The 26096-nt window shown below is 38.0% G+C and overlaps 1 protein-coding gene across 3 annotated transcripts in view; it reads right to left on the reverse strand.

Annotated features, from left to right (window-relative positions):
* AP1G1 (adaptor related protein complex 1 gamma 1 subunit) overlaps positions 1-26096 on the reverse strand; it is an 89873-nt gene that overhangs the window by 39181 nt on the left and 24596 nt on the right. For all 3 annotated transcript variants that reach the window (XM_003126897.6, XM_003481797.4, XM_021093827.1), the window contains 4 exons: positions 24308-24511; positions 9971-10095; positions 3212-3353; positions 813-909 (listed from right to left, as the gene is read on the reverse strand). In XM_003126897.6, coding sequence (XP_003126945.3) covers positions 813-909; positions 3212-3353; positions 9971-10095; positions 24308-24508 — 565 coding nt within the window. In that variant the 5' untranslated portion in view covers positions 24509-24511. The remainder of the gene's footprint in view (positions 1-812; positions 910-3211; positions 3354-9970; positions 10096-24307; positions 24512-26096) is intronic.

A 26096-nucleotide genomic window follows, 5' to 3' on the forward strand; every position in this document is an offset into this window, starting at 1 on the left:
GCTATTTCAAGAAGCAAAAATCTTGGTAAGATTTTAAATTTCCAAATAAAATGTACCAAAAATCCAAGGTTATTGTGAATAATAAAGTAAATTTGCTTGTGCAGGAAGAGTGAGTGAAAACAATCTCATAACAATTTTCACTAAGTAATAAATAAGTGCCCTAAACATTCACTTATTCAACAACTATATTTTGAGTCGTGTAGGCAAAGGACTGCATTAATCAAATTAAACACACATTACCATTTTTTTTTCTCTTAGCATTTAGGACACATGAATTTTCTTCACTCAGACCTTGTTTCACTGACTTCAAAATAAAAATAAAATGTTCAGGAAAGAACAGCCACATTTCACTTAATTCCTCTCAAGTTTTATATAAATATATCTAAGCACTCATTACAAATAGCTGTTACAAGTCACCTAAAAGGAGTTTCACAAATCTTACACCATTATGGCAAAGCAATAAATAACTTTTTCTTCTATTATAAAAGAGCCCGGAAATCACAGCGTTCACACATGAAAATGAAGGCTAGGATCACTTGCGATTACAGAGAATATTACTTAAGATAGTACTTTTAACATAGCAAAAGAGGACAAGAAATTAAAAACGAGCTTACTATAAAGGAATCAATCTTTAACTATAAAACTAGGATATGAGAGGAGAAGAGAGATGCAACTCATTGGCCCTTCCTGGAAAAGTGTCCAAGCACAGTAGAAAGGCGTGTCTACTGCAGAGAGATGGCCAACACTGCCTGAAGCCTTTTCTCTGTCCCCTTCTCCCTCAGAACTTCACGAGTGCATCCAAATCACATTACCATGGTTCTTTTCATTCAATAAATTTTTTGTTGCTGGTAAAAACATCTCCATAAGTTCAGGAACCTTCCTGATGACGTGAACAGCACACAGTGCTGCCTATAAAAAACAAGAAGGACAAAGGAAGATTTATTTCAATCAAGTCAGGACAATCGATCTTATAAGCAACAACAGTAACATTTCACCTACGTGAAAAAAAAACATTTCACCTACATGAAAAAAGAAAGGCGTTAGATATCAGATCTATTATTTATTATTATCAGATTTATTAGTTATAAATTGGTTAGGGCTTTTCAATTTATACTACTACACTACTGAAAACTTCTAGCTCACCAATCCCTTCAGTCATATTTACCAAGAAAGTGGACAAAAAATTTCTAGACCAGACCACGGTCAACATGAATTTATCAAACATGTTAAATATAACTTATGCGGAGTTTTTGCAAAATAAAAAATAAAGACTTCTCTCTGTGATAATCATTTTTCTAAGTAAGATGACCAAAGGTTCATAAAAACATTATGTAGTTGAAGATTATATACATATAGCAGATGCTTTAAATCTACTATTACTTTTTTTTTTGTCTTTTTAGGGCTGCACCTGCAACATATGGAGGTTCCCAGGTTAAGGGTTGAACTGGAGCTGTAGCCGCCAGCACACACCACAGCCACAGCAATGCCAGATCCAAGCCACATCTTCAACCTATACCACAGCTCATGGCAACGCCAGACCTTAACCCACTGAGCGAGGCCAGGGTTCAAACCTGCGTCCTCATGGATGCCAGTCAGATTCATTTCCACCGAGCCACAATAGGAACTCCTCTACTATTACTTTAAGTAATACTATACTTTTCTCATTTCACTCTCTGCTAACATCAAGAAAATCATTTGAAAGAACTTAGCTAGTACTTTAGTTAAGTCTCAGACTTAGCTAGAATCTACTGAAAAGATGGTCTTTTAGCTTGCTCACAGGAAACAAAGGGATATTCAAAGCGCCTGATGTTGGTTATCTTACCCTGCCCCAAAGGAACCATAACTGCTATGTGTTGGAGGTACATGCCACAAAAGTTTAAATACATTAACGAGAAAAGATGTCAGCTAACTCTTTCCATGCTATAGTTGGAGGAAACATTTTTTCCCCTAATCTGCAAGAACACTTTATTTAATGAAATAGTATACTTTCTGAATAAAAACAGCCCTCACATTCTTTAAGAGAAAGAACTGGCTTTGGTCCATAGCCATCATTAACAGTGTGTGATTCTGGAAAATAGCTTGGCCCTTTCAACACCTCTGACTCACACCATTAATACAGAGGCACACAGTAAATGCCAACCAGATGATATTATGTATTCACTTCTTAAGAGTCCTAAATTTTATACCCTTTGTTTACAAATGTTTTAGGATTTAAGCACAACAAAATGTTTATACCAACAAATAAAAGCAGGTAGGAGAGTAAGATTGTTGTCTTCCATTACTACTTCTCTTAGATAAACCAATTTTTTTTTTTAATATTTTTTGTCTTTTTGCCTTTTCTAAGGCCACTCCTGCGGCATATGGAGGTTCCCAGGCAAGGGTCTAGCCAGAGCCACAGCAACATGGGATCCAAGCTGGCAATGCTGGACCCTTAACCCACTGAGCGAGGCCAGGGATCGAACCGGCAACCTCATGGTTCCTGGTTGGATTCATTAACCACTGGGCCATGACGGGAACTCCTAGATAAACCAATTTTAGAAAGTATGTTCTAAATCTAAATTCCCGGAGTTCCCGTCGTGGCGCAGTGGTTAACAAATCAGACTAGGAACCATGAGGTTGCGGGTTCGATCCCTGCCCTTGCTCAGTGGGTCAAGGTTCCGGCGTTGCCATGAGCTGTGGTGTAGGTCGCAGACGCGGCTCGGATCCTGCGTTGCTGTGGCTCCGGTGTAGGCTGGCAGCTACAGCTCCGATTCGACCCCTAGCCCGGGAACCTCCATATGCCACAGGAGCAGCCCAAGAAATGGCAAAAAGACAATAAATAAATAAATAAATAAATAAATCTATCTAAATTCCCTAATAATTATCTAGGCCCCAATGGAACTGCACTTCCAAGACTCAAAGGCACTACTACAAAGACATAGGCACTAAAATAAATTTATAAAGAGCTATTCATTATCACTCTAATACTTGGAATTAAGAGAATTAAAGCATTCACAATCACCAAGTGAAGAGTTAAATAACAATAAAAAACCACCTCCCAAATTAGCGTAAAAAATAGATTTTGATTTATAAATACCTGATTATATATAATTCTTTAAAATATATCTACTGCACAGAGAAAGACAAATTATCATTAGAGCTTTCAAAAATGAATAATCTGCCTTCTCATCATCTAATCCAAACATAGACATTCATTTCCATTGAAAGTTACCTTTTTTCTTAAGTAAGAGTTGGAGGTTTTCAGGAGTTTCTCTACCTCTCCTGCAAGATCTCTGCACATCTCTGAGGAGCCCATGCAGCCGAGGGTACAAAGTGCTAGCCCCTGTACATATTGCGTGCTATGATTAAGATCACTGCAAAAGAAAGAAGGTGGGAGAAATGAACATGCCCTGCCTGGTGTTCCCCATGAAGAAGCTTCATAATGTAACGAGGTAGTTCTGAACAAGTCACAAATTTCTTTACTAAGGAAAATGATTACCAAGTTTATTTTTGCAAAAAATATTTATTCTAACTTTTACTACAAATGACAGTACACTCAAATGACAGTCCATCCTACATACCTGCAACCCAATGTTTGCAAACACCAAAACAAAAGAAACTGGAAAACATGATATTTGTTGGATGTTAAAAGACAACTCTCTTTAGAAAACTCAGCCAACCACTGAAAGTAAACACTAGCAAAAACAGACTATGAAGCACAACTGTATCTTTAAAAGATTTTTAATATATTCTACTACAACAAAAACGTTAATCAAAACCTTAAAAAATTAGAAAACACAATCTCTACTGCTAGAGCATTTAAGATACTTAAATATCACAACAGAAACATTCTAAAATCTTTGATCTTATCATATAGTGTTAACCTTGATGTTACCCTAAGCTTTTCACTTTTATTTATTCAAAAGAAGAAAAAAAGTTAACTAAAAAGATAGCTAATTAAACCATCTTTAACAAACTAAGCTAGATGTTCTTAGTGAAGCTCAGCATCTACTGATACAGATACACAAAAAACCTATTTCTCTCTCTCTCTTTCTTTTCTTTTCTTTTTTTTTTTTTTTTTGCTTTTTAGGGCCACATTTGTGGCATATGGAAATTCCCAGGCTAAGGGTTGAATCGGAGCTGTAGCTGCCAGCCTATGCCACAGCCACAGCAATGTGGGATGTGAGCTATGTCCACAACCTACACCACAGCTCACGGCAACACCACATCATTAACCTACCAAGCGAAGCCAGGGATCAAACCTACATCTTCATGAATACTAGTCAGGGCCATAAGCCACTGAGCCACAATGGGAACTTCCCAAATTTCTGTTTCTTTTTTTTTATTTTTTATTTTTTTTTTGTCTTTTGTTGTTGTTGTTGCTATTTCTTGGGCCGCTCCCACGGCATATGGAGGTTCTCAGGCTAGGGGTCAAATTGGAGCTGTAGCCACCAGCCTACATCAGAGCCACAGCCACGCAGGATCCGAGCCGCGTCTGCAACCTACACCACAGCTCACGGCAACGCCAGATCGTTAACCCACTGAGCAAGGGCAGGGACCGAACCCGCAACCTCATAGTTCCTAGTCGGATTCGTTAACCACTGCGCCACGACGGGAACTCCCCAAATTTCTGTTTCTAACAGGCATTTGATTACTGTACAAAATTATTTCTAAGCTGGCAAGGAAGTATATTTTCAGAAAAGTTGAAATATTAAAAGCCTGAACCAGTAAACTTAACTATATATTATTACATTCAACTTTTACTATTCAGAAGTTAAATTATTACATTGAGTTATGCTACTTCTACCAGTTTTAAGAGCACAAAATTTTTAAATCTTTCAGTTCAGTGGTTCTAAAATTGTGATTAATGAATCTCTGGAAGTCCCCAAGACTACTCAGAGGGTCCAAAAGATACGAACTATTTTCACAATACTAACTTGGTATTTGTCAGCTTTATTTAACATTTGCATTGAAAGTGCAAAGGCAGTGATGGGAAAAACTACACATGAGCACAAATCAGTGCAGGGGCACCAAACTGTACTAGAAGACACTGCATTCACTGCCATACTCTTATAGTGAAAGAAGAAAGGGGATGGTCAACTTAATATTGCCCATGACAAAGCAGTAAAAATGACTACCGAGCACACATTTTCTACTATTTTGTGTAACGAAATGGAAAGTGTGCATAAAGTACTTCTGATGTAAAGTGCCAATCTCAGAGAAAAGTACTTGGGTATCTGTTTCATCTGCAAGCTAAACTATGAACTAGCTGCTTTTAAATGAACATCATTTTTATTTGAAAAATAACTGACAAGACAACTCTAACTATTAAGATGTGGGTATTTGGAGGACATTTTCTGGAAGAAGAACCAAGTAAGCCTAACACTTCAAGAGCAACAAGTGACAGTATTTGTTGCCAAGGATAGAATTCAAGCTTTGAAGTGAAAACTAGAGTTTAGAATATTTGTATTGCCACCATAAACCTGATCATTTATTAACACTTTTTTTTTTTTTTTTTTTTTTTTTGTCTTTTGTCTTTTTGCCTGTTGTTGTTGTTGTTGTTGCTATTTCTTGGGCCGCTCCCGCGGCATATGGAGGTTCCCAGGCCAGGGGTCGAATCGGAGCTGTAGCCACCGGCCTACGCCAGAGCCACAGCAACTCGGGATCCGAGCCGCGTCTGCAACCTACACCACAGCTCACGGCAACGCCGGATCGCCAACCCACTGAGCAAGGGCAGGGACCGAACCCGCAACCTCATGGTTCCTAGTCGGATTCGTTAACCACTGCGCCACGACGGGAACTCCTGAATTTTAATATAACAAAGTACCAAACTTCACTGATAAGGTTTCAGATTCCACACTGCAACTAACCCTTAAGAAATGACCACTTGGAGTTCCCTGGTAGCCTAGTGGGTTAAGGATCTGGTGCTGTCACTGTCATGGCTCAGGTCACTGCTGTGGCAGGGGTCTAATCCCTGGCCTGGGAATTTCTACATGCCTCAGGTAGAACCAAAAAAGGAAAAAAAAAAAAAAAAGAAAAAGAAACTATCACTTGTGAAGTTTTGGTATAGTATCATAAATGATTAGATGATCCAGTTATCTGAAAGGCTATTAAAGTCCTCTTCCTTTTTTCTAATTACAGTGTCTATAAAAGGCTAAATCTTCTTCATATACTTCAATCAAAACATAACATAAGAAAAAATACAGAAGCAAATAAGGAGCATCTAGCTGAATAGCACAGAGAGCTCTACTCAGTATTCTGTGATGATCTATAGGGAAAAGAATTGGGAAAAAGGTGCTTTTCCATATGATAGTAAATAAATGTAAGGCCTATTTCCCCCCTTAATACCCTTTGATATTAGGGCTTTGTCTTATTTTCCTATATTATGGGATATTCTCTCAGGTATTTTATTTTTGAACAGCAAAGTACCATTTGAGAAATAAACACTGACTTAGAACAACAATGACAAAAAAGAATCTGAAGAAGAATGGATATGTGTATATTATAACTGAATCACTGTGCTATACAGCAGAAATTAACAATACCATAAAGCAATTACACTGCAATAATTTTTTAAAAATAAAAAAAAGACTTAAGAAATAATGCAGAGGCAAATACGAGAGCATACAGCTGTTTTCCATTAGGCTAGATATAGAGATTTACAAAAATGTAAAATAATGCCATTCTCCCCACTGAATTATTTTTGTTCTGGAAAATAGTTAACTTTTTCATAAACTATTAATTATTAACATGTAAAGCGTTCATTATCGGTAATTTTAAATGAACTAAAAAATGTTTTAGTCTTCCCTGAAGAACAAAGAAAGGAAGAGAAAGTAAAGTATAAATCAGATTTGCTACTTTCTACTAGTTTGAATATTAAGATAAAAATTGCTGGTAAAATAAAGCTCAACTTAACTATGGTTTTACCACCTAGAGTCCTAGTTCCCAAGAATATTTAATTGGCTTTTCATTCACTTTTCAATGATTAAGAATACTGGTAAATACAAGCTCTTAAAACACCATATTCAATTTTTAAAAATTTAATTCCAGGAGTTCCCATCGTGGAGCAGAGGGAATGAATCTTGACTAGGAACCATGAGATTTCGGGTTCGATCCCTGGCCTCACTCAGTGGGTTAAGGATCTGGTGTTGCTGTGAGCTGCAGTGTAGGTCGCAGACTCGGCTCAGATCCTGAGTTCCTGTGGCTGTGGTGTAGACTGGTAGCTGTAGCTCTGATTAGACCCCTAGCCTGGGAACCTCCATATGCCATGGGTGCAGCCCTAAAAAAAGACCAAAAAAAAAAAAAAAAAAAAAAAAAAGACAGTTCTTCTGGGCCAATGAACAACGAGGTAAATGTTATTTACTTGATGGCATACTATGATGCCCTACAAAGGTAAAAACACAAAAACTCATAAACAAATAAACAAATAACTCATAAATAAACAAAAACTCATTCATTAACAGATTTAAAAACAAACAAACAAACAAAAAAAAAACCCTGAATGATCCAAAGCCCTTTAACTGAGCTTAGACTAAAGTGTCAGATCAATCCCCAACTATTAGTAGCTCTCTCCTAAATTCACTTAGGGCTTGGCTAGGTCTCATTACAACTAAGCACAGCAGTTCCCGACATGGCTCAGCAGTTAACCAACACAACTGGTATCCATAAAGACATGGGTTTGACACCTGGCTTTGCTCAGTGGATTAAGGCTCTGGCGTTGCTGTAAGCTGTAGTGGAGCTCCCAGACGTGGCTCAGATCCAGCATTGCTATGGCTGTGGAGTAGGCTGGAGGCCACAGCTCCAACTCGATCCCTAGCCTGGGAATCGCCATATACTGCCAGTGTGGCCTAAAAAAAAAAAAAAAAAGACAAAATTAAGATTGGTACACTGTAAATCAACCATACTTTAATTTAAAAAAAAAAAGAAAAAATTAAACACAAAGATTTCTTCTTAGCCTATCTGCCTCATTTTTCAATTTTTATCAGCTATAAACTTACACTTGAGTTTGGTATTAACTCTCTAATATGAACTTGCTGCTAAGCAGAACTGCCAAATGATCAGCATGTGATTGAAGGCTTGAGTAACAAGGGCAACAGAGCATGCAAGAACAAAAATTAAAGCCTCACAGAGGCTTGTCCAGAGTAAATATATACATCTAGAATGTAACCTCCATGATACCAAGGAGTTTTCTCCATTTTTTTTCACTCTCCATCCCCAGATCCATATTCATTTATGTATACCATCCTGGCATACATAAATATTTGTTAAATAAATGAATCAACTTAGCATTTTCATTATTAATATTTATTTCAAGCCCCAAAAAACCAAGATTATCCTAAATTAAATCACAGACTCAATATTATTTACATGATACATTCTATACTGACAACCAAATCATAATTCTCATTTTTTGGAATTTTTCGTTATCCATCGGGAACTTTTAAATTAGAGTATTATTTACCACAGCAAAATATTAAAGAGTTCAAAGTCTACAAACTGATCACCTATGTCTCCCTGCTTCTACTTTCTGTCAAATATGGAAATACTGTAAAATAAAAAGAAATTTTAAAAAAGGAGGTTAAGGGAGTTCCCGTCCTGGCTCAGTGGTTAACGAATCCGACTAGGAACCATGAGGTTGCCAGTTTGATCCCTGGCCTTGCTCAACAAGTTAAGGATCCAGTGTTGCTGTGAGCTGTGGTGCAGGTCGCAGATGCAGCTTGGATCTGGATTGCTGTGGCTGTGACACAGGCCAGCGGCTACAGCTCCAATTGGACCCCTAGCCTGGGAACCTCCATATGCCATGGGTGCAGCCCTCCCCCCAAAAAAAGGAGGTTAAACTGACAGACAAACCCAGTACCCTATAATAATAGTACCTTTAACCAATAAAGCCATCAGAACGTCCATAACTTTCTCACAGAAATTTATTATAAGAGAGATCCTGAGAAGAACAGTTAATTTCCTACTCATAAGTCCTCTAAATTCTCCAGGACGGCAAGCATTCTTTAGTTTGTAAGTTAAACATGTTAACTGGACTAGTAAATCAGTAAAGCACTCATTAGATAAAAAAGGACTTATATACAAAAATTCACAAACAAATGAAATCTGGGATTGACAACTGACAAGATCTCTCTTTTTACCTTTAAATGGTATTTATTTGGAATACACACTGGTAATTATTAAATAAATTCAATGCTTCATTATTCATGGTATGCAAAAATACATACGAGGAGTTCCCACTGTGGTGCAACAGGATCGGTGGTGTCTCTATAGCACCAGGACACAGGTTTGATCTCCAGTCCGGCACAGTGGGTAAAAGGATCTGGTGTTGCTGTAGCTGTGGCATAGGCTGCAACTATGGTCTGGATCCGACCCCTGGCCCAGGAATTCCATATGCCACAGGGCAGCCAAAAAAGAAGAAGAAGAAAAAAAAATTATATATATATATGAAAGCTCATATTTATCAATGCTTTTTCTGTTTTGTTTTGGGTTTTTTTGACTTTTAAAGCTGCACCCATGGCATATGGAAGTTCCCAGGCTAAGGGCCTACACCATAGCCACAGCAACATGGGATCCAAGTCGAGTCTGAGATCTACACCACAGCTCACAGCAAGGCCAGATCCTTAATCCACTGAGCAAGGCCAGGGATCGAACCCATGTCCTCATGCATGCTAATTGGGTTCGTTACCACTGAGCCACGACAGGAACTCCTATCAATGCTTTTTCTATTCTGGGAAGGCTCAAATGCTTATTTCATTGCTAAATAGCTGCTATGATCTAAGATGCAGAGCAATACTTTCATTTAGCTAAATTAATCCCTACAGAAGTTTTAATCCTTTACTTAGCCTCTTTTACATATAAGCTACAGAATCAAAAATAACTCAAATATATTCCAGACAGTAAATATAAAATCAATAAATAGAATCTCTTGATGTTATATTATAAACAAGAACTAAAAGTACAAAACATTTATCAAAAGAAAGCTAAGACTTACTTCTTGATACAGTTGGTCATGAGAAGATGGACATCTTGTCTTTCATCTAACAGAAGCATTGCCCCTAAATAGCCAATGCGTTTGTCTGTGAATTTCTGAGAGGCAATAAGCTTGAGGCACTCCAACTATAAATTTAAAAAAAGAAGAAGAAATTAAGAAATTGTTATTACCACGATGTTTAAACCCAAAATCAATGGATTACTAAAGTAAACAGATATAACCCGTATCATGAAACCACCTAAATAAAAGGCAAATATTTGCCATCTTTCAATATCTTGGTCATAATAATCAGAGTTCCCTGGTGGTTCAGTGGGTTATGGATCTGGTGTTACTTCTACAGTCCAGGTCGCTGCTGTGGCACAAGTTTGATCCCTGGCCTGGGAACTGCTACATGCCACAGGTGTGGCCAAAAAGTCATCATCACCGTCATCATCATCAAGTTCTGGAACAGATCATCTCGTCAAAGTCCTATGACATTTGCCATCCAAATCTGCGAAGTTTATGTTACATCCACACTTTCATACAAGTATAATAACAAGGTATTAATAAACCTAATTCCTAATTTAATTTCCAGGTTATATTAAACAAGCATCTAGCTCACATGACTATTTTTTAAATTTTTATTTATTTATTTATTTATTTATTTTGCTTTTTAGGGCCACACCCAAGGCATATGGAGGTTCCCAGGCTAGGGGTCATATCTGAGCTACAACTGCCAGCCTACACCACAGCCACAGCAACGCAGGATCCGAGCCAGTCTGCGACCTACACCACAGCTCATGGCAACGCAGATCCATAACCCACTAAGCGAGGCCGGGAATGGAACCCGAAACCTCATGGTTCTTGGTCAGATTCATTTCCACTGCACCACAGCAGGAACTCCTCACATGTATACTTAAGGTCTGGTTCCTATTTTGAATATTAAAAAACTCAATACCTGAAAACACACAAAAGTGCCAAACACTGTCCTTAACCTCAGGAATGTACAATTGAAGAAGAGACTGACAATAATTTTAACGCAATGTGGGTAAGTGTCATATTTAGGAATCAAACAGAAGGAAACAAAAAAAAGTCAGAGGAAAAATCAGTAATGGAATTAACCTAAAACCTTTCATGATTTCTTCTTTACACAATCCTCAGGGTTTAAGAGTCCTTGCAGTTGTTTATAATAGCCAAGACATGGAAACAATCCAAGTGCCCATCAATTAATGATTGGTTTAAGAAGGTGTGTGGGTGTGTGTGTGTGTGTATTAGTCATAAAAATAAATTTACCATTTGCAGCAACATGGATAGATTTAGAGAATATCAGACTAAGTGAAGTAAGTCAGACAAAGGAAAATACTACATGATATCACTTACATATCGAATCTGAAAAACATACAAATTAATCTATTTACAAAACAGAAACAGACTCAAAGAAAATTTATGGTTACCCAACAGGAAAAGGAAAGGGAGGGTGTTAAATTAGAGTATGGGATTAATAGATACAAATTACTAGACATAAAAGAGATAAGCAACAAAATTTATTGCACAGCACAGAAACTATATTAAAATTATTTTATAACAACATAATGAGAAATAACCTGAAATATATATATATACATAACTAAATCACTTTGCTGTACACCTGAAACTAACACAGTTCTGTATCTAAACTGCAATAAAAACTTTAAAAGTCCTTGTGGTTAAACAGTCTGTCTCTCTACCTAGCTTTCTCTTTTTTTGCTTTTTAGGTCTGGGCTGCACCTGCAGCATATGGAGGTTCCCCAACCAGGGGCCAAATCAGAGCTATAGCTGCTGGCCTATGTCACAGCCACAGCAGTGCAGGATCCAAGCCATATCTGCAACCTACACCACAGCTCATGGCAATGCCAGATCCTTAACCCAATGAGCAAGGCCAAGGATCAAACCTGCATCCTCATGGATACTGTTCAGGCTCGTTACTGCTGTCCCACAATGGGAACTTCCTACTTAGCTTTCTTGAATATCACAATCACTTTGATATACTTTATCATTCCACCTTGACTAACATGGAAGTGGTCAAACATTCCTTCTAGAGCAGTGGTTTTCAAAGGGTGTACACAGGTTAGACTCTTCAACAGGAGTTTTTCAAACTATGCTCCCATTTAGAATCACTGCGTTCCAAGGAAAGAAGCTCAAATGCAGACCAATGTACACAAAACTGTAAGTGAGATCACATAAGACTACTGTCCATATGAATTTGCCTATAAATTTGAAAGTCAAATTGAGAAAAGTGAAAGAACTACAAATAAAACTGTTTCAAGCTATTTAAAAACTGTTCTTTTGATGTACCTACATTAAAAGCACCTAAAGGCTGTAAGTTGACTCTACCATCATAAGCAAGTCAAAGAAGCCTCCAAGGGAGAGTGACCTGGACCCCAAGAAAACCTGAAATGCCTCTGAGATTGACAAAGATTATCTAACAACCCTTCCCTTCCTTCTACACATTCAATTTAAATTTCAAAAAATAGATGATGATTACAACGTCTTACAATGTTGGCAGAAAAATTACTGCTGATGGAAATACGAAAATCAGGATTTAAAATGTTATTAGAAAAATCTTTCTCTTTTTCAAACTGAAAGCTTTTAAATTTCCCATTTAATCAGTCATGCTATACAAAAATATTTTAGCAGTTAAAGAAAATGTTCTAAGAGTCAGGTATCACTAAAAGGTTTATCATGCTTCCAGCAAATACCAGGCACTACGCAGATAAATTATCCAAAAAAACTTTTAAGGTGAACTAATGAGAGGACATTAATATTACTCTACATTTTTAAAGGCCAAGTTTTAAGACAGTCACACTAGAAGTCATCAGGGATTGTTGAGTACAATTTGTTGCTTTTTGTGACAGTTGTTACAACATAACTAAAAACTACAGAGCAAAAAGAAAAACTAAAATTAAAGGGACAAATATAAAGCAAAAGTGACTTTGCTTCAAGAATGAGTGTTTTTTTGAATGCGACAAATTTAAGATTCTATACTGGAAATGGCATCTGAAATACATCCTCCAGTGAAACATTATCTCTGACCACACTTTACACTTAAATGTGGCAGTGGCCCACAAGAGTGCTCAAAATGTACCACATGTCATTTTTAAGTGTCATCAGAGTTTTCAAATGTTGAAAAAAGAAAATGATTGGAGGGGAATACAGTGGGGTGTGGGTAAACGTGCAGAGAGGATATCCATTTTTGAGAAGCGATCACTAAAAACACTACTCAACACTTACATGAGTTACAGAAGAAAAACAGTAACCAGTTAAATGTATCCACTTCTTAAATAACCTCAAATTCATCCCAGTACTCCTCCTCACTTAAAGCTACTGTGAAAATCCCCCCTGAAACACTGTTAACCCACAAATCTAGGGGTTTTTTTTTGTTTTTGGTCTTTTTTAGGGCCACACCCACGGCATATAGAAGTTCCCAGGCTAGGGGTCAAATCAGAGCTGTAGCTGATGGCCTACACCAGAGCCACACCAACACCAGATATGAGCCGCATCTACAACCCACACCACAGCCCACGGCAACACTGTACCCTTAACCCACTGAGCAAAGTCAGGGATCGAACCTCATGGATGCTAGTCAGATGTGTTTCAGAGAAGCCATGATGGGAACTCCCTACACAAATCTAGTTTTAAATACACTACAGTCACCACCAAGATAACAGAAAACTTCTGTTTTTACCCCAAACTGTGAGCAAAGTTAAAAAACAAATGACAAACTTGAACAAAAAATTCGCAAGTCATTTACAGACATGAAATCCCATAACAAAATCTTATAAACTGATTTTTAAAAAGACCGACAACCAACATAAAATAGACAATATGAACAGACCGTTCAAACTAAACAAAAATAATTCAAACATATGAAATGAAGTTCAATATCCTCATAAAACAAATGCAATTAAATTTACTAAAACAAAAATGTAATGACCTATACCTGAAAAGGGTGAATTATACGATGTGCAAAATATACTCAATGAAGTTGGTAGACAAGAAAAAGAAATATAAATCAGGAGTTCCCATCATGGTGCAGTGGTTAACGAATCCGACTAGGAACCATGAGGCTGTGGGTTTGATCCCTGGCCTTGCTCACTGGGTTAAGGATCTGGCGTTGCCATGAGCTGTGGTGTAGGTCACAGACACGGCTCGGATCCTGCGTTGCTGTGGCTCTGGTGTAGGCCGGTGGCTACAGCTCCAATTGGACCCCTAGCCTGGGAATCTCCATATGCCGTGGGAGTGGCCCTAGAAAAGGCAAAAAGACAAAAAAAGAAAAAGAAAGAAAAGAAATACAAATCAAAGCTGCACTAAGACACTACTTTTTAACCTCTTAGCAAAGATAAAAAGTTGCCGAAACTGCAAGGAAACTAGTAATGGAAGTATATAATGGCACAAGATATAGTAAGAAAGATTTGATCTATCTAAATTACAAATACATACACCCTTTGACTCAACAAACCGATTTTAGGAACTTACACTGCATTTACATTTGCACATAAAAAAAAAAAAAAAAGATATTACTCCATTGTAGTTTTAAAAGTAATATTTTAAATAAATGCCCATGAATAAGGCATTAGTTTAATAAGTTATGATTCATACATATAAAGGAATACTAGGCTGGATATACTATCATGAGCATATCAATAAAGCTGGAAAAATGATAATCAAGGAAGCTCTATAAACTGGTAGGGCTAATCTTCAAGAAAGATTAATAAGTGGACAGTGCAGATAATATATTACAATATATTTTTGGAAGGGGTGAGAATATATACATATGTCCATTTCCTAGAGATGTATAAAATGTCTCTGGAAGGACAGCCAAGAAACAGTATGTCACAGGTTGCCTTCAAGGGGGGAAATTATGTGATTGGAAGGGGACAGATGAAAGCAGAGTTTTCTATCTTTTAGTGTTTGCATCAATGAACTGTCATTACTTATTTCAGAGACTGGGCTGGGAGGGGGAAAAAACTGCAGGATAAAGGGAACTTATGTCTTACTTGTAGTGAGAAAAGTTAACACAGTAACATTATAATTAAAAAGAAAAAATCAACTAAAATCATTTGTTCCCCCTCCAAAGTTGAACAACATATATTTCAAAAAATAACCAAAAAAAAGCATTTGAGGAGTTCCCGTCGTGGCGCAGTGGTTAACGAATCCGACTAGGAACCATGAGGTTGCGGGTTCGGTCCTGCCCTTGCTCAGTGGGTTAACGATCTGGCGTTGCTGTGAGCTGTGGTGTAGGTTGCAGACTCGGCTCGGATCCCGCGTTGCTGTGGCTCTGGCGTAGGCCGGTGGCTACAGCTCCGATTCAATCCCTAGCCTGGGAACCTCCATATGCCGCGGGAGCGGCCCAAGAAATAGCAACAACAACAACAACAACAAAAAGACAAAAAAGACAAAAAAAAAAAAAAAAAAAAAAAGCATTTGAGTCTTAAGATCATTTCATGGAAAAGATTTTGAAAATTTAAGGCTAGAATCTTACGAAAATATAACTCAGTAAATAGAAACAATCAGCCTTTTTTTTTTTGCCTTTTTGCTGTTTTTTGGGCTGCTCCTGCAGCATATGGAGGTTCCCAGGCTAGGGGTCGAATCGGAGTTGTGGCCACTGGCCTGCGCCAGAGCCACAGCAACTCGGAATCCAAGCCGAGTCTGCAACCTACATCACAGCTCACAGCAATGCCGGATCCTTAATCCACTGAGTAAGGCCAGGGATTGAACCCTCAACCTCATGGTTCCTAGCTGGATTCGTTAACCACTGAGCCAAGACAGGAACTCCCAATCAGCCTTTTCAAGTTAACTTTTTCAGGGGAAAAAAAGTGCTAGGAGTTCCCGTCAGGGCTCAGTGGTCAATGAAACCGACTAGCATCCATGAGGATGCAGGTTCGATCCCTGGCCTCTCTCAGTGGATTAAGGATCCAGCATTGCTGTGATCTGTGGTGTAAATTATAGACATGGCTCAATCCCACATTGCTGTGGCTGTAGCATAGGCCGGAAGCTACAGCTCTGATTCGACCCCTAGCCTGGGAACCTCCATATGCCGTGGGTGCGGCCCTAAAAGACCAAAAAAAAAAAAAAAGATAACTTTTTCAATAAACAGAAACAATCAGCCTTTTTAAGATAACTAAATTCATAATGAACAATTATTGTTCTATCCTATCATACCTGTGAGGCTATAAGAGCTTGTAAAGAAGTATGCTTCCTCCTTATCTCTGTTCCCCAGGATGGCAGTGCTTTTTTCTGCTACTTACTTTGTATTCTTTGCCTACTATCAATTTCTCCATTAATAACACTCTTAAAATACTGGCTTATCCACAACAACCTTCTCCCTCTTCCCCCACCTACCATCCCAAAGGGCTGGTTGTGAAAAGTCTTTGCTACTCACTGATTTTTTTTTTCTATGTTTACTTTTCAACTGCTTTGAGACACTATGATTTTGCTTTAATTTAGCAAGCTCCTGCTGTGTACAAGCCAATGTGCTAATCATTCTCACTGATAAACAAAAGGGCACATAAAAGAAAACCGACATCTGGATATTTATAATAAGGTATGATATAAATATACTGTGATAGTCATGCACAAGCTACTGTGAAAACAAGTTAGGAAGATGCCCGATTCAGGTTAGAAACAGTAAAAAAACATCCAAGAAAGGTTCCTATCTCTTTATAAAATGCAGAGTGGAACAGAAAGAAACCAGAGTTGGGAGCTATGCCTCTCTAATCCTGATTCTACCTAAGGGACCTAAGAAAGTTATTTCAACAATCTGGGCCTAGTTTTCTCATCACTAAGGTAACTGAGCCACATCATAGAAGACAGAGCCCTAACAGTCATCCTAAACTCCATGTCTTCAAGGCAAATAGTCACTGATTCTCTCCAGCTGATCCTTGAATTCTTCACAGAATTTTTTTTTTCTCAGCAGAAGCATTCCAGACAGCCATCAGCAACAAGCCTATGGGACTGAAGTTTAGAACATAGTGTTGCCTTAAGAAGTGATCTCTGGAGTTCCCGTCGTGGCACAGCGGAAACGAATCTGACTAGGAACCATGAGGTTGCAGGTTCGATCCCTGGCTTTGCTCAGCAGGTTAAGGATCCGGCACTGATGTGAGCTGTGGTGTAGGTCGAAGACATGGCTCGGATCTGTTGTTTCTGTGGCTGCGGCGTAAGCCAGCAGCTGTAGCTCTGATTAGACCCTTAGCCTGGGAACCTCCATATGCTGCAGGTGCGGCCCTAAAAAGCAAACACACACACACACACACACACAAAGGAGTGATTCCCAAACGTGACTAATTAAACTCACCTGGGAATGTTATGAACTATATAGGTCACCCCAAAGATATTCTGATGGAGTAGATCTGAGGGAAAGCCTGACAACTTAATTTTTTTTTTTTTCTTGTCTTTTTAGGGCTGCACCTGTGGCTTATGGAGGTTCCCAAGCTAGGGGTCAATTCGGAGCTGTAGGTGCTGGCCTACACCAGATCCACAGCGATGTCAGATCTGAGCCACATCTGCAACCTACACCACAGCTCATGGCAATGCCGGATCCTTAACCCACTGCGCAAGGCCAGGGATCAAACCTGCATCCTCATGGATGCTAGTCAGATGTGTTTCCACTGAGCCATGATGGAAACTCCCAGACAACTTAGTTTTTACATATTTTTCTCAATGTCTCTTAATGTTCCAATTTTCTTTGAATTTCAAAGCAATTTTTAAAGAGAGCTTTACCAGTAAAGCCAATAAATTGTTACTAGCCTTGTTAACAATTTTCTGAAGCAAGTACAAATAGGCCTTTAATCAACATTTAATCTGGTTGCCCTTTAGAAAAAAGCCGCACTCACTTTGTTAGCTTTTAGAACAATTTCCCAAAAGGTCAAATGCACATATACATTTGCTTTTAAATATAACACTTAAGCTTTATGATATGAACAATCATCTTGATGAAAAGGTGCAATTAAAATATTGTAAACATTAATGGATCTGCAACTGATTGGTTAGGTCTTTTAAAAAGTTACTTTTATTTCATTTTAATATTCAGAAATAGCTTTATAGTTTATACACACACACACATTTTTTTTTTTTTTTATCTTTTTGTCCTTTTAGTGCCGCACCCACGGCATATGGAGGTTCCAAGGCTAGGAGTCGAATCAGAGCTGTAGCTGCTGGCCTACGCCAGAGCCACAGCAATGCCAGATCATTAACTCACTGAGCGAGGCCAGGGATCAGACCTGCAAGCTCATGGTTCCTAGCTGGATTTGTTTCCACTATACCACGATGGGAACTCCCACACACACACATTTTTGAAGAATAAGACTTTAACTGCTTTATCACTATGTAGTCTAGCAACATAAAATCCATATGGACCAGAGCCTGTTTTTCCATTTTTCTGGCAGAAGGGGAAAAAAATTAGTATTCCTATTGCAATCCTTTTTTCTCTTAAGAAAATTATGAAACATTTAATTCAAAAATTTGACCCACCAATGAGCTTTATCAACTCAACATTTTACCTTATTTAATCTTTAAAAATGTGTACAGCAAAAATTATCACAACCTTGTAAATCAACTGTATTTCAATAAAACTTCAAAAAAATTTTTAAATAAAAATGTAATACTACAAATTCAGCTGAATCCTTCTGAATATTCTGCTCAATCCCATTTCCCTCTCTCCATCCCAGGAGTAACCAAAACTCAAAACTGCTGTTCATCATTGCCATGTCATATGTTCTTAGCTATACCTGTAGAGACATGTTTTTGAATATTTTAAACTTTATATAAAGCATATTGTATTCCTGCTCTTTTCACTCAACATCTTTTGAGTATCACATCCAGACAAGAAGCTCTAATTCAGTCATATTCACTGCTATACAGTATCATACATAAAAATATACTGCAACTTACCTATTCTTTCTGTGGACATACAGATTGTTTCCAATGTTTTCCTATTACATTAAATAGGAATAAATGCTGCAATAAACAGTTATGTCTCTCTTTAAATGGACAAGGAACCTTGATCAGAGTCAAGTTTATCAGTCTGTGTTTTGATTTAGCAAATATAACTCCTAGGTGGTAGTATAAACTTTCATCAGGAGGCATATAACTATTTCTGGTGCTTCTCTCTTTTCTGTAACATCAGCAGCACTGGTGATCATCAGGGGTTGCAAAACGTTAATATTCTAATTCTTCCATTCTTTCCTAATTTATTACCTGGGCTATTATTCCTCTAAGGAGCAACTTCTCTATACATACCATTGGGTTACCAACTGTTCCTTCAGAAGGAACTTGGCGATAATTCCTTTAGAAATAACTACTAGTAAGGAAAGGCAAGATAAATATTTCTTTCCCTTTATTTACCAGTTTTCAAAATAATGAGTCTGTTCCCTAGTATCCTCCAGAGAACCAACAAGGTTTTTAAAAATTTTTTTTAAATTATTATGAACTTATTGACATAAATTTACTTGATATGTCTTAATTACAATTATCACTCTCTTACCAAAGCTCAAACTTTCTCATTTTGATGCATGATAGCCTCCTCTACTGGCTAACAAATCCTTTCAATATGATATCCTGTAGTCTTTCTTGATTTCTAGCACAATACAACAGTTAAAGCTTATTTTGTACATTTCCCGCCCAAGATTTGAGATCAGCCATCTTTCTAATGGGTCTGGCCGTTTTAGAGTGAAATAGTATCTGGAGACCACAATCTGAGCCTAAGGGTGCCCAAGACATGGATGGCTATCACTTTTTTTCAATATTGAACTACACAGTATAGTAAGGAAACAAGAAAATGTTTAAAGACGGAAAACACTTGCAGACAGTAGTACTGACTATATGGAAACAACAGAGTCCACAGGGACTCTTAGAACCAAGTTCAGTAACGTTGCTAGGCAAATAAACAGACAAGAATCTGTCATATTTCCATATACCTATGACATAAGTATTAAAATTTTTAAAGCATACTATTTATGATAGGAACAAGAGCTTCAAAGAACCCATGAAGAAATTTCCCCAAAGATGTGTTAAGATCTTATGGGGAATACTGTAAAACTTTAGAGAACCTAAGGAAGTGGTATGCTATACTATACTATATTAATACTAAAGGAAAGACTGTTAATGACAGGTCAGGAAAGGAAATGGGAAGAAACAGAAACAGAACACATGCATGTCCAGCCTGAAGAAGGCCCCCAGGCTACTACTTTCCTGAGAAAATATGGATCCAGTGTTGCCAGGTCCTCTGACTTTCTAAGATAGACCAGAAATCCAGATTTCTATGAGAACTTCTTTGATTTTCCTACATTGGAGGCAAATTCAAAACACACCTGTGAAAGAATTTGGGCCCCAAGCCACCAGTTTCTACTCCTACATCTACCCACTGCATCAGATGCTCCAACTTTATTTCCGGGCTGTGTTTAAGCCAGACGTGAAAGGTTACAAAACCTATAGGAAATCTATCATACTTTTGTTGTAAAATTGTTGAGGATATTACCTCTTGCATTACTAACAGACTCCTAAATAAAAGACCCATGTAAGAACATCTCTTTTAGAATTCAGTGCTTTTTCAAAAATTTTGTTTGCTGTCCCTGAGGAAATGGTAAAATAAGTAATGACTGACAGGTTTTTAAGAACAAAACATAAATGTTTAACATTTATTAATTCACTTAACTTTCAGAATAACCATATGAAGTAATATTAGGATTGTCCCCATTTTATATATGAGGGAAAAGAGGCAAGAAAGGTTAAGGATCTTGCTCAAACACACACAGACAGTAAAGTAACAAAGCCAGAATTCACATCGAGGCCATCTGGTTCCTGTAGTTGTGCTCTTAAATTCTAGTAATAACTGTATTTTTTTTCTTGCATGACCTGCCTCACCAACAGCAACTACACTGGCTTTGTGTTCTGAATTCTTCCTTCTCCTAGCTCTTACTTTCTACCATTTTTCCTCTTTTAAAATATGCAAGTAATGTACACTATCTCAAATTCTTTACACACACCAAGGGCTAAAAATTTGGATAATGAATTAATGAACTTAATGCAAATAGCTATTTATAGATTTACACACAAAGAAAGAATAGGTTTTAGGGTTATACTAAGTTGAGTTCTAACCCTTTCCCTAATATTTATGAGGTATGTAAATTTAAAGTCAAACTCTGAATTTCAGTTTCCTCATCTGTACTATAAGGATATTACCTACCTGACAGGTTGTATCGTAAAATTTAAATAAGACTTTTTAAATATGGTTTCTAGAAATGTTTAAATTATATATCTGGCTCATACTTTATTTCTATGAGATAGCATATGCTAAGATATGCAGTAAAAAAAAAAAAAAGAAACAGGTGAAATTAGTTTTAATAATATATTTTATTTAACTCAATATATCTAAAATATTATTTCAACATATAATCAACATAAAAATTATATTAGCTATTTTACATCTTTTGCTTATACTGAAGCTTCTAAATACAGTATGCATTTTATACTTACAGCACATCTCAACTTGTACACTATATATCCACCAAATATTTGAACTATATTAAGATCTCACAAAATTTACAATTGATAAAATATCCACATATCCAAGTTGTCTAAAACATATTTAAAAGATTTTCAATAAGTGCATCAAGTCCCCCCCAAATTTATTTTCCTTATTATTGACCTCACTTGAACTAGCCACATTTCCAAAGACCAATGGCTACACAGCTAGTGGCTATCACAGTGAACAGCACAAGTCTAACAAAAAAAATGCAATTAAAGGTTAGCTGTTTTACACATAAATGAAAATGGCACTATGATTCACAGACGCAGGCAAGAGAACCTCAACACAAACCTTTTTATGGGTACATTATAAAGGCAATTCCAATGGGCAGGATACCAAAAAACTGATATGGATAAGGTTTTGACTTATTCAAATAGAGGAAATAGAATAAAGGCCTTAAAATTATGATTCCTATTCCCACTTTCAAAAAATCTTTATTTTTTGTATCAAAATTTTAAGTTTCCGGAGTTCCCGTCGTGGCGCAGTGGTTAACGAATCTGACTAGGAACCATGAGGTTGTGGGTTCGGTCCCTGCCCTTGCTCAGTGGGTTAACGATCCGGCGTTGCCGTGAGCTGTGGTGTAGGTTGCAGACGCGGCTCGGATCCTGCGTTGCTGTGGCCCTGGCGTAGGCCGGTGGCTACAGCTCCGATTCAACCCCTAGCCTGGGAACCTCCATATGCCGCAGGAGCGGCCCAAGAAATAGCAAAAAGACAAAAAAAAAAAAAAAATTTACATTTCCTTGAATACTAACTCTCCATCTAACACTTAAATGTTTTATCTAATTATGTTCCCCCAAAATGCCACCTAGATAGACCTAGAATGCATATTTTATTTAAACATGTTAATAGAAATGAACCTTAGAAACACACATAGAGAAAGCTCGTTTACAAAATGAAATATCACCAAAGTCTTAAACCTATCCAACAACTTTAAATTCAAGAGTTTGTCTTTAAAGAACTCCCTTTGGATCTTTAAATCTACTGTTTCCATGATGTTAACGAGTAATCTCTGAGTGGAAAATTTAAGAGGCTTCCCCTCACTTGACTATCTAACCTAATGTGTCTTCTCAAAATTAACCAAAAAGATAGGAGTTCCCGTTGTGGCTCAGTGGTTAACGAATGTGACTAGGAACCATGAGGTTGTGGGTTCGATCCCTGACCTTGCTCAGTGGGTTGAGGATCCGGCGTTGGCGTGAGCTGTGGTGTAGGTTGCAGACAGACGTGGCTCAGATCCCGTGTGGGTTGCAGACGTGGCTCAGATCTCGCGTTGCTGTGGCTCTGGCATAGGCGGGTGGCTACAGCTCCAATTAGACCCCTAACCTGGGAACCTCCATATGCCAAGGGAGCGGCCCCAGAAAAGGCAAAAAGACCCCCCCCCAAAAATTAACCAACAAGAATATATGAACATCTATTTGCTTTATACTAATTATGTCACGTGCTACAAGGATAACCACCTAGATCAATTTCTGATATGGTAAAAGCATATAACATGTTTATTTATAGGAGACAGCTGTTGTTTTTGCCTGCCTAGTATCTAGTCCTCCTTTCTGCTGATATTAACAGCTCACTTTTCCTCTGGAGAATTAATGCTCTCCCACTCGCAATCATTATTTCAAGAGGCTGATCTCATTCCCAGCTCCAAAATGAGCATAAAAGTAAGCAAGTCAGCCTGGTAAGATTCAATCCCATTACTTTTCTGTTTTATCTCAGGAATGGGGAAATCCTCTTCCACTGAAGTTACTGAGCTGAAGAGAAGATAACCTGATGCACATTCTTTTAATTTTGCAGTCTTTTCCTAAAGAAGACTATTTAGCATACAATTCTTTTTTTTTTTTTTTTTTGGTCTTTTTGTCATTTCTTGGGCAGCTCCCGCGGCATATGGAGGTTCCCAGGCTAGGGGTCTAAATGGACCTGTTGCCACCAGCCTATACCAGAGCCACAGCAACACGGGATCCGAGCCACGTCTTTCTGCAACCTACACCACAGCTCACGCCAACGCGGGATCCTTAACCCACTGAACAAGGCCAGGGATCGAACCTGCAACCTCATGGTTCCTAGTCAGATTCGTTAACCACTGAGCCATGACGTCAACTCCTAGCATACAATTCTTAAGAGTAATAAAATCTAATAGCATTAATAAGAATTATAAACCCATTATACCCTTCTCTGTGACTCAATCCCCCTTACCATGTATAAAAGTGGAAAAAAGAAAGCACTAATCAAGAATACCATGCACAGACTAGCTGTATCAAATCGTATGTGTTTGTGTGTGCAAGAGACTCAACAGGCAGACTTGCACTGTGGTTGTAATCATCATGGAATAAGGTAATCAGGACAAAATCCTGAAATGCCATTACCTGGCAACCACCTAATTTCTTTTACTTAAAAACACCTCTCATGAGTGTTTCTTCTTATAAATATCATGCACTGAGAAAATAATTAAAAATATATTTAGCAAACTTTTCTTAAATATTTACTCATTATAGTCCAGGCCATATGACAGAATAATCATAATCTACTCGTTAACCCTGGTTAATCTTTAAATTCACTGCCACCATCAAGACATACTCTAATCCACATGAACAAGAAATTCCCTATGGAATGGACAACTGATGGCAATATCATGCCTTCCCAGGTCTGCAGCTTTCTCTCTCAATTCTATCCTCAGTTCCCCAATAATCAAACTACAAGGACATCAAAAGCATCTGTCCTCCTTGACAGGAAACACTACAGTCCCTGACCTACTGACATTCAAACAAGAGTACCCTGCTAGATGAAGTCTCAGCCCAGCCTACCTGTCCAAAGTGAGCAGGGTAGCCCAGCATGTGCATATACAGTAATTTTGCCACGTTCCGACACCGGTACGTATTGTCTTCTTCTCTAAAAGATGACCGGATTGCAGCACATTCTTTCTGGATCATTTCTCGTTCTTCGGCTTGGGTTCGGGCTGTCCGGATGGTCCGGATCAGTTCCCGTAACCTGATGGGGGCTGGCATCCTCTGGATATGGAAAGACATTAAATAAAAATGTTCACATTTTTTACTACCAAAACCATTCACACAACTTTCCACACACATTTCTGATTTTAAGAATTTAGGACTTGCTAAGTCCAGTAATACTAAGCTTCAACAAAGCTATTACATACAAACCCCTCAATTCTTTAAATTTCTGGAAAGAACACAAAAATTTTTTAAATTAACTAAAGCAAAATAATACATAGAATATACCAATGATGTAAAGCCCATCACTAATATAAAAATAACTTAAGAACCAACTCCACTCAAATTTTCTTTTTTTTTTCTGCTCTTTAGAGCCACACATGCAGCATATGGAAGTTCCCAGGCTAGGGATCAGATCGGAGCTGCAGCTGCTGGCCTACACAACAAGCCAGCAAATCGAAATCTAAGCTGTGCCCGTAAGCCACACTACCAGCTCACAGCAACACCGGATCCTTATCCCACTGAGCAGAGCCAGGAATTAAACCTGCATCCTCATGGATACTGTCGGGTTTGTTACCACTGAGCCACAATGGAAACTCCTCAACTCAAATCTTTAGCCAATCTTAAATTAATAAGGAAAGGCCTATGTCTAATCTTAAAGAAGATAAGATATTTTCTGTTCAACTCTAGTTAAGCTCAACACAGCTCAACAAAGTATCAGATGAATATTGAATATGACCACAATCAAAGCTCAACTCGGAGTTCCCTTGCAGCAAGCACAGTGGGCAGTTCTGTAGCTGTGGCATAGGTTCCCCTGGCCAGAGGAACTTCATACGCCGAGGATGCAGCCAAAAAAGAAAAAAAAAACCAAAAAAACAAAAGCTCAACTCAACAAAATGAGAGATTAGGAGAAAAGACCAATTATCAGATTTAACACCTTTCCAAGAAATATAATCATCTCAGGACACTAGGTACTCTTTAAAAATGTGATGAGGAAAAAAAAAATAATAAACCCATTGCAGAAGATAAAACAGTCCGTTGACTAAAAAAAGAAAATATGTATACAACCTAAAAGTTGAGAATTATGTTTTATTTAAGGCATTGCAAAGACTTTAATCCAGGAGACAGCCTTTCAGACAGCTCTGAGGGACTGTCCCCAAAAGGGAGGAGTCAGGATATACTAAAGATTTTCCTGGAAAAAAAAAACCACACACACACACACACACACACACACACACAGATAAATATGAAAAGATGACTGCTGGAGCTCCCACTGTGGCACAAGGGTAACAGGGGCATCTCTGCGGCACCAGGATGCAGGTTTGATCCCAGGCCTGGCACAGTGGGTTAAAGGATCCAGCATTGCTACAGCTGCCCTGTAGGTCACAACCATGGCTGGGATCTGATCCCTGGCCCAGGAACTCCAAGTGCCACAGGGTGGCCAAAGAAAGAAAAAGGAAAAAAAAAAAAAAAAAAAGATGACTACTAATCTCAAAAGCTGACAACTCACATAAATAATCTTAGAGCTTTTCTACGTATGGGAAGAGTTTGGGCTTACTTGAAATCATATCTTTGATATTCATCTTAACTATCTAGGACCAGTACCCTGTTTTTCTCCACCCAGAATTCCCCTCAAGGTATACCA

This window comes from Sus scrofa, chromosome 6 (genome assembly GCF_000003025.6).
Source record: "Sus scrofa isolate TJ Tabasco breed Duroc chromosome 6, Sscrofa11.1, whole genome shotgun sequence".
Taxonomy (NCBI): Eukaryota; Metazoa; Chordata; class Mammalia; order Artiodactyla; family Suidae; genus Sus; species Sus scrofa.